The following is a 14,140-nucleotide window of genomic DNA, read 5'->3' on the forward strand; positions in this document are numbered from 1 at the left end:
TGTATTATGTTCTTTATGTGTGTAATTCATGTAGCTTGTTGAATGTATTAATAAATTGTTCCAATCAGAAACCGCCCGTATATTACTCTGCTAACAGAAATAGTCTGAACACACTGTGGTGCTGGTCCTTTAGGACAACCCGAGACGCCAAGGTCGTTGCTAATTTACACACCAGCCACTTCGATCTTGGTGTAGTAGTATGCAGTATAATGTGCAAAGAACGACAAAAACAATTGGGAAGAATACAAATTCTTTTAAAATACTGTTAGCTTCCTCTGTAAAATAACAACAACAGATAGCGAAGTAGACAAGAAGCCAGGTTATTAAACGGCTTACAAGCTGCTATGTTTTTATGTAGTAACGTATTTGTTTTTCACATCATTATAGTCAATACACGAATTTAACAGATCAATGGATTGATTATATGTAGTAGCCACCACTATTAAATAATTTAACGGCACACATACAAACAGCATGCGTAACTTCTGTGTTTATACGTTTTCCTCTAAACACAAATCGATTCTCGTAAACTCGATTAGTGACCCATAAATCGATATATGTTACCACCGGTACTCGGTTGTCGTCTGCCGAAACCCGAATCTCAGAAAGAGTGAGGTTCTATGCGGTAGAAGTTACTGCTCTGGGAGAAAAAAAATAACATGCTAGCGAATATTAGAAATGTTTCTCAGTTATTAGTAAGTGTATCATTCCAAACTTACAAATTCTTTTATTTGAGCTAATATCAATATTGGAGACAGTATGTTTAACTCATTTTTCGCATACAGTTATGCTAACTTTTAATGGTGCACCTACACATTCATAATGCTTCAAGTTTAACTTTCCTTGCATGCTTTTAAACGTTCATTCGCAAGCAATAATCGTTACGACTGGACTCTTATGGATCATTTTCTTGTTTAAGGAACGAGTCGATTTCCTTTAAGTCTTCGTTGTGGTGTCACAGAATTTTATATATTCCTGGCTATGTCTTCACACATACTACATTTCCAGGTGCACTAATCAATTGGAGTGTACCTTAAGTGTATCTGATTATTTGCTGTCCCAAATCACATTTTTTGATGACACAGTTATACAATCTAGTAAATACCTAAATAAGAAACTATTGTGCTGATTTAGGTCAGGTAGTTGAGAAGTATAGTGAGGAAGACAAGTCACGTTGGGTACAAATCCAATCTGATATTGCAGAAGCTTGAGATTATAATAATGAAGGGCATTTTAATGAAAATAATAGAGATCACCGCCATGTATTCTCTTAATAATGGAGACAACGCCGTTGTGGGATCCCAGAGAATATTTTAATTTCAAGCATTATTATGTTCCTGGAAAAAAAAAGAAATTTCTCTAAAAGAATCAGCACAGATTCAGAAAATAAGACTTGTATGAACACAGCCTTCTTTGTATATACACATCATGCAAATAATAGATGCAAGTAAACAGATGGATTCAGTCTTCCTAGATTTCAGAGAGGCATCATCAATTACTAACCAAGATATTATCAGAGTATGTTCACAGACCTGCGATTGCCTTTGTGATTATATGATCAATAGAAACCTGTGTGTTTTATAGGACAGTGATAATTCTACATAAACAATGTAACATTGAGTGTGACCCAAGAAAGCATAATACGACATCTAATGTTCTCTGCTGGAAGTTATAATTATTGGATGATCCTAAGGAATTGCAGAAAGACTTGGACAAAATTTCAGTTTGTAATCAGCAGCAACACTCTTTAAATCTGTATCATTACAAGATAGTGCCTGCAACAAAGAGAGAGAACCTGATAGTATTTCATTACAAAATTAGTATTTGAACATCTTGAGCACATCACATTGTGCAAGTATTTAGGAGTGATAGGAAATGGGACTATCATGTAAAAATCAGTGTTGTAGAATGTGATGAAAGACTTAGATTTCTTGTACAGTACAACAAATGTGGGGAATTATTCCAGTCTTTGGAGTCCTTGCCAGGTAGGCATGAAATACGCATTGGATGAAATCAAAGATGTGCTGCTAGGTCAATAGTGTATGCTATATGAAAGTGCAAGGTGAATAGTTGAAGAATGAATATGAATCTTTGGAAGGAAGATGGCATAGTTCTTGTGATGAAACAATGTTGGGTATATCTTGTGTAGGGGTTATGTGAATAAGATAAGTTAGTTATTTTTGTGTCCCGTAGATCATTTGCACAATAAATTATAACAATGTGGAACAATTCATTTTACAGTCTTGCACAAACTAATTTGTAAATGTAGCTACATGCTGAAAATTTAAGCTTTTTATGTTTGTCGTTGGTGATGTTGTTATGGTCATATGGGGCATTCAAAAAGAAATGAGCCAGAGCCTGGAATGCATAAACCAGTGACAGGAGAGTAATATCGTAGCGTGTGTAACGAGGTGTGATTCCTACCAGAGTGTGGAAGTTCACAGCCCGTCGCTAGAGGGAACGCTAGCACGTCGTGTGACTCTACAGAGCTAGCAGCAGCTTGTATCAATCGTCCACATGAGTGTAGGAAAGGTTATGCTGGCATTATTCTTTGACCAAGATGGCCCCTTTCTGTTTCACTTCCTGCAGCATGGGACAACAGTGAATGCCCAGCGTTACTTGCATGCCTTGACCACCCTTCGTCAAGTGATCAAATCAAAACGACCAGGCTGTCTCACCCATGGGGTCATTCTGCTCCACAGCAATGCAAAGCCTCATATGGCCAACAGTCGCGGCACTCCTCCAGAAATTCAAATTGGAGGTTCTCGGCCACCCTCCATACAGACCAGACCTCTCTCTGTGAGATTATGCCATTTTTTTGGTCTCCTTAAAAAGGCTCTGAGGAGCAAACGATTCACCTCGGACGACGTCCAGCTGTACATGCGGAACTGGTTAACATTGCAGCCCTGGGAATTTTATGAGATAGCCACTCACTCCCATGTGTCACAGTGGGACAAGGGTCTCAACAGCCAGGGTCAATACTTCTAACATACAGGTACTGGTTTCTGTAATTATGCCTCCGGCTCATTTCTTTTTGAACACTCGTTATACATATATAGGTTGAGTACAAAGGCATAAAGACAGTCATTTCACCTCTTACAGCAAGGACAAAAAATCAATAATATTGGTATGAAGTATCATGCACCATACATTCTTGAATATTATACATACGGATGTAGGAAACACACACTGTTCACCCATTGCGCTCTTTGCTTACTAGCTGTCTGTGCAGCTTAGATTTCTTTCTAGTGTGGAAACTTGGTCAGTCTAATACACGTCTTGAGACAAAACAGGTGGACCTCAAAACATCAATAATGATTTTTAGAAATGGGTCATTAGTTCAGTTTAGTTAGTGGTATACTTCATTCATGTTCACACAGTAATTTTAATATTATGGAACAAGATTTTACAGGCAGTTAATATATCAGTATTTAAATATGGCTACTACTGTCTACTACATACAGGAGAATATATAATGTTCATGATAATATATTTGTCTGACTAACAAAAGTATGTATGTAATTATTTTGTGCTACAGGTTTCTGAATTCAAAATCTTCTGTGGAACTGAAGAAATTGCCCAAAAGCAGTTTTTGAATTTATCTGTGCCTTGTCAAATGTTTTATATCATTGACTAAGTGTTTAAATGTTTTGCTTGCAATATTGTTGTCCTTTAGTAATTGCTGTTCAGTCACTGATGTATTTAAAACTTCCCCCTGCCGCAATGCATCAAATTGACCTTGACATCTGTTTTCTTGGCTTGCTTACGTAAGTCTGTTTCATACACAGAACTGAGTAATAGTAGTAAAAACAGATATCATTGTTGTAGGATGTGACCATGATTACATTTACCAACAGGTTAGTTGTGCCTACAGAGACTTTTTGTGCCCAATCTTACTATTGGTGAGAGGATGTTGCAGTTTAAATTCAGAGGTCAGTGACAATTTGTTGAGATACAATAGGACTCTGTTCTCACAATGATGCTGTTGCCCAAAACTGCTAATAACAAGAACAAATATGTAAATAATATTTAGGTGTATGTGTTTCATGGCCATGAAAGTGGAAGTACTATGATGTGAAGTTCTTTTTTCTGGTTTTGAGCTCAAGACAGTTTTGATCAGTGGAAAAATAAATGTGTTTATTAAAGCCTTATAGAAAACAGCAAGTTTCAAACATTGTTATAACTGTTTGTAATCAGAGCTTTTATGTGTCAGTATGGTAATGGCATTATCCTCAAAACAAAGTCAATTGCATTTTGTATGAAGAAAATTGTCTGCATGAGAAATGACTATGTACACTGTAAACAGGTCTCTGTTCTTGCAGCATTCAGGTAGCTGTTATGTTTTGATAAGTGCCATTGAATTCATGTGAATATTAAGCTAAAACACAGCCTATTAAAAGGAACTGAAGAAACTTTATTAAAGTATCAGCCTTTCTGCGAATGTTTTAAATTTAACTTGTGTGAGTAATAGTTAACAATGGTCAATTGGAAGGGAAGAATTGTGAATGAACACAGGTGCAAATTTCCAACATCCATCATGAGTAGTGACAAAATGTGGTGCTTAGAATGTGACTTGCCCACAAAATAGCAAATACATTAGTGTGAAGAAGAAAGAGCCGAAAAAGATGAGAGCTGTGAAATAAAAGAATAATGTTATGGATACAGTTTGTTTCAAATGTCAAGGCACCAGCCACAGTTACTTAATGGTCAAAGTACAATCAGTTATTGGCAAATTATAAAAATATGTATTGGATCAATTCAGACATGTGGAGCCCACTGTCTATAAAAGCAAAGAATAGTTTTTGATTTATGACAATCCTCCCCCAGTTTCTTCCAAAAACCAAGAGATAACCTTCCTGTATCTTCCACACTCCCCCAGTTAAACAAAGATTGACTTCTTTCTTTTCCTACTGAATAGTTCTCTGAAGGAAACCTGATAAGAGTCTATTACAGCTATCAAAAAACTGTGCGAAATTAACTTAGAGGCCTCTCGAAAGAAGACTTCTCGAATGAAACAAAGTGTTTGTTGACAAGAGTGATCATGTAGATGCATTAACATATAAAATGTTTTGTACACCCAAAAGAGAATCATACATTTGTGGTGTGATGCTGGAACAGCCTGCCATTATTTTCCATGGATTTCTGACATCTACTCAAGAAATTTTTAATCGCATGATGTAATTCTCTCTGAGATATTGAATTAATTGATTCACAGATATTATCCTTGAGTTCCTATATCATGTGAGGATTTTTTGTGTACACTTTGTACACCAGTTCACACCACAAATAAAAATCACATGGAGTTAAATCAGCACCTCTAGAGGGCCAGATATTATTACTAATCACTCTTTCATTGAACGCATTATGAATTCCGTGCAAAGAAACATTTGACATATGAGCCCTTGCTGAATCCTGTTAAAAAAATGTGAAGCTTCATTCTCTTTCAATCAACAAATTCAAAAACAGTCACAAAATGTTTTGCATGTGTCTTTCACATGTAACTGTGTCATTAAAGAAATAGGACTATTATTTTGTCATCACTAACTGCACACAACACTCCTATTTTATGATCATGAAGAGGTTCCTCATGGAGTACAAAAGGTCTAACTGTGCTCCAACAGTTTTGGGAGTTAACATACCTGTATGAATGGTACCAGGCCTCGTCTGAAAACAGAATGAGGGAAGGAACCATTTCACAGTCATGCACTTGTTTTAAAACCCATTCCCAAAATTTAACCCTGTGCGTAGGATTACCAGGTCAAAGTTCTTTGTACTACTGATACTTCATAGGGCCTTAGCCCAAGCATCTTAGCACCTCTTCGTACAGAGGTGTTTGCTGCAAAAGATGTCTAAGAGACTTTTTGGGGACGTTTCCAGACGGTATGCAATGTCATAGAGATGAACTTCTGTGCGCATTGTACATTGTCATTTACACTTCTTGTCTTGAACACTTCATATTTCACGAAATTTATTCACTAATGTGTGAACTGCATCACAGCTCAGAACTTGAGCACCTGGAAACTTGTGTTCGATCTTCGAACAGTGCGAGCAGACTCTGTACACACATACGAATTGTAAATAAACACTCGTGAAATTGAATAATAAACTCTTGTCATTGTTGTGTTCGCGAACTTCATTGTTACTCGTGATATGCCTGTTTCATTGCTCAAATGACACTGGCCAACAAGACGCGTATGTCTGTACAGTCTTTAGGCTAAAACCTACAAAAAGGGGGGGGGGGCAATTGTGCGGTCCTGTGGAACCCACTTGACCAACAGGCGTGGCTTCCGTGGCTGGTGTCCAATACTCTGGGCAGGTGGTCATCAGATAAATGGAACACCTTGTATGTTTCTTCTACTGGCCTTTTGACATAGTTCTTTGTCCGCCGTGAACTGTGAACCTTGCTGAGGCAGGGAGACTTGGGTGCCTCAATGATACAGATAACTATTGTAGATGCAACCACAATGGAGTGATAGGCCAGACTAACTTATGGTTCCTGAAGAGAAACAGCAGCCTTCTCAGAAGTTGGAGGGGCTACTGTTCGGCCTAATGACAATAGCATCCCTTTGGATAAAATATTCAGGAGGTAAAATAGTCCCCCATTCGGATCTCCTAGTTGGGACTACTCAGGAGGATGTCGTGATCAGGAAAAATAAAGCTGTCAGTCTATGGATCAGAGTGTGGAATATTAGATACCATATTTAGGTAGGTAGGTTAGAGAATTTAAAAGGAAAATGTGTAGGTTAAATTTAGATGTTGTGAGAAATTAGTGAAGTGTGGCAACAGTGAAAAGAAAGACTTTTGGTCAGATCAGTATAATGCTATCTATACAAAATCCAATAAGGGTAACGCGGGATTAGGCCTACAGTGAATAAGAAAATAGGAAATTGGATAAGCTACTATGAACAGCACAGCAAACACGTTATCATAGCCAAGGTAGACATGAAGCCAACACCCACCACAGTAGTACAGCTGTACATGCCAAGTAACTCTGCAGATGATGATGATGATACTGAAAGGATGTCTAGGGAGATAAAGGAAATTATTCAAATACTTATGAGATGAAAATTATATTGTGATGGGTGATTGGAATTTATTAATAGGAAAAAGAAGAAACAAGAAGAGAACATGGACTGGAGGAAAGGAAAGGCAGAGAGAACTGCCTGATAGAATTTTGCACAGAGCATTATTTAATCATTGCTAACATGTGGTTTCGTGAATCATGTCTTGAAAAGAGATAATAGATTAATATCAACAAAAGTAAAACAAGGGTAATGGAGTGTAATCAGATTCAATTAGATGATGCTGAGGAATGAGATTAGGAAATGAGAAACTAAAAGTAATAGAGTTTTGCTACTTGGACAGAAAAATAACTGATGATGGCCAAAGTAAAGAGGATATAAATCTAGGCTGCCAATAGCAAGAAAAGCATTTCTGAAAGAGTGGAATTGTTACATCTAACATAAATTTTTGTATTAGGAAGTCTTTTCTGAAGGTTGTTATCTGGAATGTAACCTTGTACAGGAGTCTGTCGTGGACAGTAAGTAGTTCCAGCAAGAAGCTTTTGAATTGTGGTGCTATAGAAGATGGTTAGACTGAATAACAAACAAGGAGGTACTAAACTGAATTGGGAAAAAAATATATTTGTGGCACAACTGTACTAAAATAAGGGGTCAGTTGATAGTATTCATCCTGAGGCATCAAGAAACTGTTGATTTGGTAGTGGAAGGAAGTGTGGGGGATACAAATTGTAGGAGAAAGCCAAGGTTTGAATGCAGTTAGGAGGTTCAATAGTTGTGCAGAGATGAAGAGACTTGCACAAGATAGACCAGCATTGAGAGCTGCATCAAACCAATAAAAAAAAATTAAAAATATTAAATGTCATGTAATATTTTGTGTAATGTAATATCTTGTGTAGACACCTTTTATTAACCTGACTCGTTCCACCTCATTAAGAAGTGTCGTATTCATGATCTATGGAACAAGTACTAATCTAATCTATTCACACTGAAAACAATAATAATTTGTACATAACTTAGAGAACTTTTACAATAAATTTCAAAACAGCAATTGGACGTTAGCGAGACTTGTACATAGTTTACTTTACATATCAACTGCTCCAAAAGTGTGTTGCTCTGCCCACATATGTGGGGGTAGATCAATTCGAATTAGAGAATGAAGGAACAAAACCTTACAAAAAACAAAAACAGCTTTACTGTGAAATAGAACAAACCAATAATCAAAATAAAGGAAATCTATTCAAAAGTGCACACCTGTGAAATCAAAATATGTTACTGGGTAATTTTCAGTACTGTGTTGCTCCACTCCATGCACTGTAACATGCTCAGACACTCGTTGGCACACCTTTACAGGGTGTTTGAGGAATTACTACATGATTCTATCCTGATCTTGGACAATGGCTGTTCTGGAGTCACGGAGGATGTGAAGTGGTTTTCTGCAATAACACGCTGTGAGGTTCGCTTTGTCCCAGGCATGCTCAATTGTGTTCATCTCAGTAGATACAGCACACCATTCCATTCCGTTGATTTCTGCTTCATGAAGAAATGTGTTCAGGAGATGGGCGCAAGTATGGTACTTGTCCCAATGATGTGCAGTCCTAAAATTACTCTCTATGGTAATAGTGCCCACAGTGTGCTCAAAAGGCACGTGTGTGTCTCATCTCAGTCTGGTGCAACTCTTGTCAGCTTGGCAATGCAGTACATATGCAGGCTGTGTTTAACTTTCAGAACAAATTGAAACTAAAATATTCACTCATTTAAAATGTCTGAAGAAAATTATTGAACTCCTTAATGGAGTTAAAGTGGAAACAGAAAATTTATGTAACATGCCTGACCTTGCTGAAGAAATGAATGGCAATTGTAGAAACTTAAATGTTCAGTTTCATTCATGAAAAAACCATTTGCTGTTGATTTTGTGGGCTGGCTCTACTGTTTTACTACCACTTATAAATTAGTCAATTCATGTAGTTTGAGGTGCTGGAATTGCATGAGGATGATGGGTTGAATTGAAGTGGTTCTTCAACTACTACATTTTGGATAAAGTTTCAGAAGAAAATACCTACTAACTAAAGAGTGTGCAGAGAGAATGATCTAAATTTGTGTGACCTTTTTGTGTGTGAATCACTGAATTCAACGCTGAAGTTCTTTTAATGTAATTATTGCTTTGAATTGATGAACAGTTAAGTGAAGTTTTGCAAACTGTGTTCACCAGTTGTCAACCAGTTTTCAAACAGCCACAGCAAACCTTAACACATGTAAAGCACATTACAAAAGTAATTTTTATTTATTGTTGTTCAGTTATGATACTTAGTTAAATATTTCTTCATTACTGTTAACAGCTAGTCTTTTCAAATCAGTTTCATAAATAGACTTCTTCCAGTTACAATGTTAGTGGCTACCCTTGCTCTATAGTAAATAGAAGACATCTGACACACATACATGATAATGGACCAAAAAATGGCGGAAGAAACTATCTGCAGAACACGCGGAGTTGCATGCTTGAGATATGTACTACCTGGCTGCCTCCATACTTTTCTATAGTGATCTTCAGCCATAGAGGAATCCTGCACTTTTTAGTGAAGATACTCTGATACCATTGTTCCAGGTTATATTCTAGCTGTTCTTGTGCTCATCTTCAAACATCACAGTTCTCAGATTTGTTGTATTACTTGTAATGGATGCCTATTTGCCAGGTTGATCGTGGGAGATGGTTGCATACTATCTGGGTTGAAACAGCCCTCCCAGTTGCTTCCAAAAAGACAGCTAAGCATTTCTGTCACATTCTCTGTGGTCCACATACAGGCCACTGTTCGTAGACAGCATTTGTTGGTGATTGTGGTTGACAAGTGATTTTGATGTCTTGCTCACCAGTTCGATGGGTTAATTTCATCTATTCTTGCCATAAAATGACAACATGCACGTAGTTAATGTGAAATGACCTTCCAAGGTATATTGACAGACAGTTGTGTATACAGGCCACATTTTCCTGTACTCAGCTGAAGACACAGTCATGTTCTGAGAATGCAGGCTTACCTTTACCTTCATTAAACGTGTAGCTACATGTAGCAATTTACTGTGATCGAAAGAGAATTCATAAAGGCGTTTATGGACAAAAACTAAACTGTGTAAGTCATGAGGGTGGTTCAAAACATTTTTGAGCGGTTTGTTACATGAACATACCTCATTTTTTAAAAATTACTTCACATCAGTTATGATTGTTTTATTGATACTAATTCATTATGAGCCTGATTGTCTTCCCCCAAGTTAATACATGATCTTGCATATGTAAGCAGAGGAGAGAGCTGTGAAAATAATCAATTTTTGAAAATGTAATATAATTGGATCAATAAGAAATTGACTCACCAACTGACAACAGGAAAAGTTATGAAAATGCGCCTGCCACCCTTTTCCTCACTTACAATGTACTACTGAAGGTGAAAGTTATATTTACTACCTTGAAAAGTTCTAGTGATCAAAGTGATGACTCCACCCGTTGATTTGTATAAATATATAAAAACAACTGTCTTTGTGTTTATTAATATGACTCTTGTTTTTCAGTGGCGGAATGGAAGAAGTGTCCACACTTCAGCAGCATCCTTAAGTGAAAACCTGTTTGTTGTAAGTATCATTGAGTTGTGCAATTGCTGTAATATTTTTGGCCACATGAAATTAATATAATGAACTGTGTCTGTTCTTATTCTCCAGCTTTCTTACTCTCTCATTGCACCAGATATCTTTCTGAAAATCTTCTTTCTCATCTCAATAACCAGCCCTCTTCCTTTGTATCTCTGTTGGTCCATCATGGATATGGGACAGCAGCTACTCAAATATTTCCCAAAGAAAAATTGGCAAACTGACATATCTTTTAGGAAGATGACCAGTTTTGGTATCTCATTATTGCTCTTCAGCCATTTCATTAATGCCATCTTCAGGCCCCTAAGCACTCCATGTACAGCCTGTCAGGTATATCGATACTTGCATAACTGGAGCCATCAGTATCTGGATTCTGTGAATTCGTTTTTGGAATGTTTACTTCAAAGCTTTGACAACAAGTTGTTTCACCTGTATCTGCTTCCAGTCCCAGCTTCTGCACCACTCCTAATGCAGCATCATTATCCTTCAAAGCTCTGATATTACTTGCAATTAATGCAACATCTTCAGTATACAACACTGTCTGAACCTGCTGGTTAAATATTTGTTGCCCTTGGGTTTGTTGACATTTACCAAATTACCTTCTCGAGTGCTATGTTAAAGAGTAGTGAGGAGATCATGTCCCCCTTCCCTACATGGAAGTCTCCTGACAAATGTTGTTCTATGCTGACCTTGTAAACAATTGCTTTGATTATCACTTCCATCAACCTCACTGATTTTAGTGGGATTTTAAAATCTTTCATATTGGAGAATCTTATTGCTGTCTACTCTGTAATGTGTTTGTTTAAATCAGTGTACAACTGATGAGGTTGCTTGACATATTCATAAAATTTCTCAGCATTTGCATCACTAAAAAATCTGATCAATAGTGGATCTATTTTTCCTAAATCCAGCCCGATAATCTCCCAGTAGTCTTTCCACACATTATTGTCTTCAGTAGGCTAAAATTTTAGTAAACATTGTTTACATTACATCCAAGAGTAATCTCTTAGTAATTGCTGCACTCTGTAATGGGCAGGTTATTCCAATGTTTCACTCCTTTGGAATTTCTTCCTTTATCCACATTTCCTTTATTAAGTCATTGACAGCTGTCTCCATCTTCTTCCTCCAAATTTTAATAATTCAGCTTCCATGGCATCTTCTCCTGTTGCTTTGTTATTCTTTAAGTTTTTAGTTTCACACTTCACTTCCTTTAAGTCTGGGGGTTCAACTGCCTGCTCCTCTGCTTCTAATTCCTATTTCAAATCCAGCTTCCCCCTTCCTCATTGAAGGCTTCCTGTCTGTTACCTTCCCATTTCCATCAAAGCACTCAGCCTTCAGGCCACAAGTGGCCCATCGGGACCATCTGCTCGTCGTGTAATCCTCAGCTGAGGAAGCGGATAGGAGGGGCGTGTGGTCAGCACACTGCTCTCCCAGTTGTTGTGATGGTTTTCTGTGACCAGAGCCGCTACTATTCGGTTGAGTGGCTCCTCAATTGGCATCACAAGGCTGAGTGCACCACAAAAAATGGCAACATCGCATGGTGTCCCAGATGGCTCACCCATCCAAGTGCTGGCCACGCCCAACAGTGCTTAACTTCGGTTATCTGACGGGAGCCATGTATCCACTGCAGCAAGGCCGTTGCCTCATTTCCATCAGGTAACTCAATAAAATTCTCTTGCCATCTTCTCAAAGCTTTGCTGTTATCTCCAATTAGGTTTCCATCTTTATACTTACAGAAAACTGCTCTCGATTGGTAACATGTCTTCAGTTCTCTAGATCTATCATAGAACTTAGGTATCTCATTATTGTCCCTCATTTCATGCAATTGCTGTATCTTCCTCCTTTTGTACTGCTATTTCTTCAGCCTGTGTAGCTTATTTGCTCATTTTCTCTTCTCTCTGTGAAGGGAGATGAAAATTTAATAGTCATGGATAACTGGAATTCGATAGTAGGAAAAGGAAGAGAAGGAAACATAGTAGGTGAATTTGGATTGGGGATAAGAAATGAAAGAGGAAGCCGCCTGGTAGAATTTTGCACAGAGCATAACTTAATCATAGCTAACACTTGGTTCAAGAATCATAGAAGAAGGTTGTATACATGGAAGAAGCCTGGAGATACTAGAAGGTATCAGATTATATAATGGTAAGACAGAGATTTAGGAATCAGGTTTTAAATTACAAGACATTTCCAGGGCCAGATATGGACTCTGACTACAATCTATTGGCTAAGAACTGAAGATTAAAACTGAAGAAACTGCAAAAAGGTGGGAATTTAAGGACCTGGATAAACTGACTAAACCAGTTGTTGTACAGAGTTTCAGGGAGAGCATAAGGGAACAATTGACAAGAATGGGGGAAAGAAATACAGTAGAAGAAGAATGGGTAGCTTTGATTGAGGGATAAAGTAGTGAAGGCAGCAGAAGATCAAGTAGGTAAAAAGACAAGGGCTGGTAGAAATCCTTGGGTAACAGAAGAAATATTGGGTTTAACAGATGAAAGGAGAAAATATAAAAATGCAATAAATGAAGCAGGCAAAAAGGAATAGAAATGTCTCAAAAATGAGATCGACAGAAAGTGCAAAATGGCTAAGCAGGGATGGCTAGAGGACAAATGTAAGGATGTAGAGGCTTCTCTCACTAGGGGTAAGATAGATACTGCCTACAGGAAAATTAAAGAGACCTTTGGAGAAAAGAGAACCACTTGTATGAATATAAAGATCTCAGATGGAAACCCAGTTCTAAGCAAAGAAGGGAAAGCAGAAAGGTGGAAGGAGTATATAGAGGGTCTATATAAGGGCAATGTACTTGAGGACAATATTATGGAAATGGAAGAGGATGTGGATGAAGATGAAATGGGAGATATGATACTGCATGAAGAGTCTGACAGAGCACTGAGACACCCGAGTCGAAACAAGACCCTGGGAGTCGACAACTTTCCATTAGAACTACTGAGAGCCTTGGGAGAGCCAGGCCTAACAAAACTCTACCATCTGGTGAGCAAAATGTATGAGACAGGTGAAATACCCTCAGACTTCAAGAAGAAAATAATAATTCCAATCCCAAAGAAAGCAGGTGTTAACAGATGTGAAAATTACTGAACCATCAGTTTAATAAGTCACGTCTGCAAATACTAAAGCGAATTCTTTACAGGCGAATGGAAAAACTGCTCGAAGCCAACCTTGGGGAAGATCAGTTTGGATTCCGTAGAAATATTGGAACACGTCAGGCAATACTGACGCTATGACTTATTTTAGAAGATAGATCAAGGAAAGGTAAACATACATTTCTAGCATTTGTAGGCTTAGAGAAAGCTTTTCACAATCTCGACTGGAATACTCTCTTTCAAATTCTGAAGGTGGCAGGGGTAAAATACAGAGAGCGAAAGGCTGTTTACAATTTGTACAGAAACCAGATGGCAGTTATAAGAGTCGATGGACATGAAAGGGAAGCAGTGGTTGGGAAGGGAGCGAGACAGGGTTGTAGCCTCTCC

The 14,140-nt window shown here is 37.8% G+C and overlaps 1 protein-coding gene across 1 annotated transcript in view; it reads left to right on the forward strand.

Annotated features, from left to right (window-relative positions):
• Positions 1-538: 538 nt before the first annotated feature.
• LOC124607220 (probable NADH dehydrogenase [ubiquinone] flavoprotein 2, mitochondrial) overlaps positions 539-14,140 on the forward strand; it is a 59,300-nt gene continuing 45,698 nt past the window's right edge. The window contains exons 1-2 of the mRNA XM_047139491.1: positions 539-695; positions 10,578-10,637. Coding sequence (XP_046995447.1) covers positions 660-695; positions 10,578-10,637 — 96 coding nt within the window. The 5' untranslated portion in view covers positions 539-659. The remainder of the gene's footprint in view (positions 696-10,577; positions 10,638-14,140) is intronic.

This window comes from Schistocerca americana, chromosome 3 (genome assembly GCF_021461395.2).
Source record: "Schistocerca americana isolate TAMUIC-IGC-003095 chromosome 3, iqSchAmer2.1, whole genome shotgun sequence".
Lineage (NCBI taxonomy): Eukaryota > Metazoa > Arthropoda > Insecta > Orthoptera > Acrididae > Schistocerca > Schistocerca americana.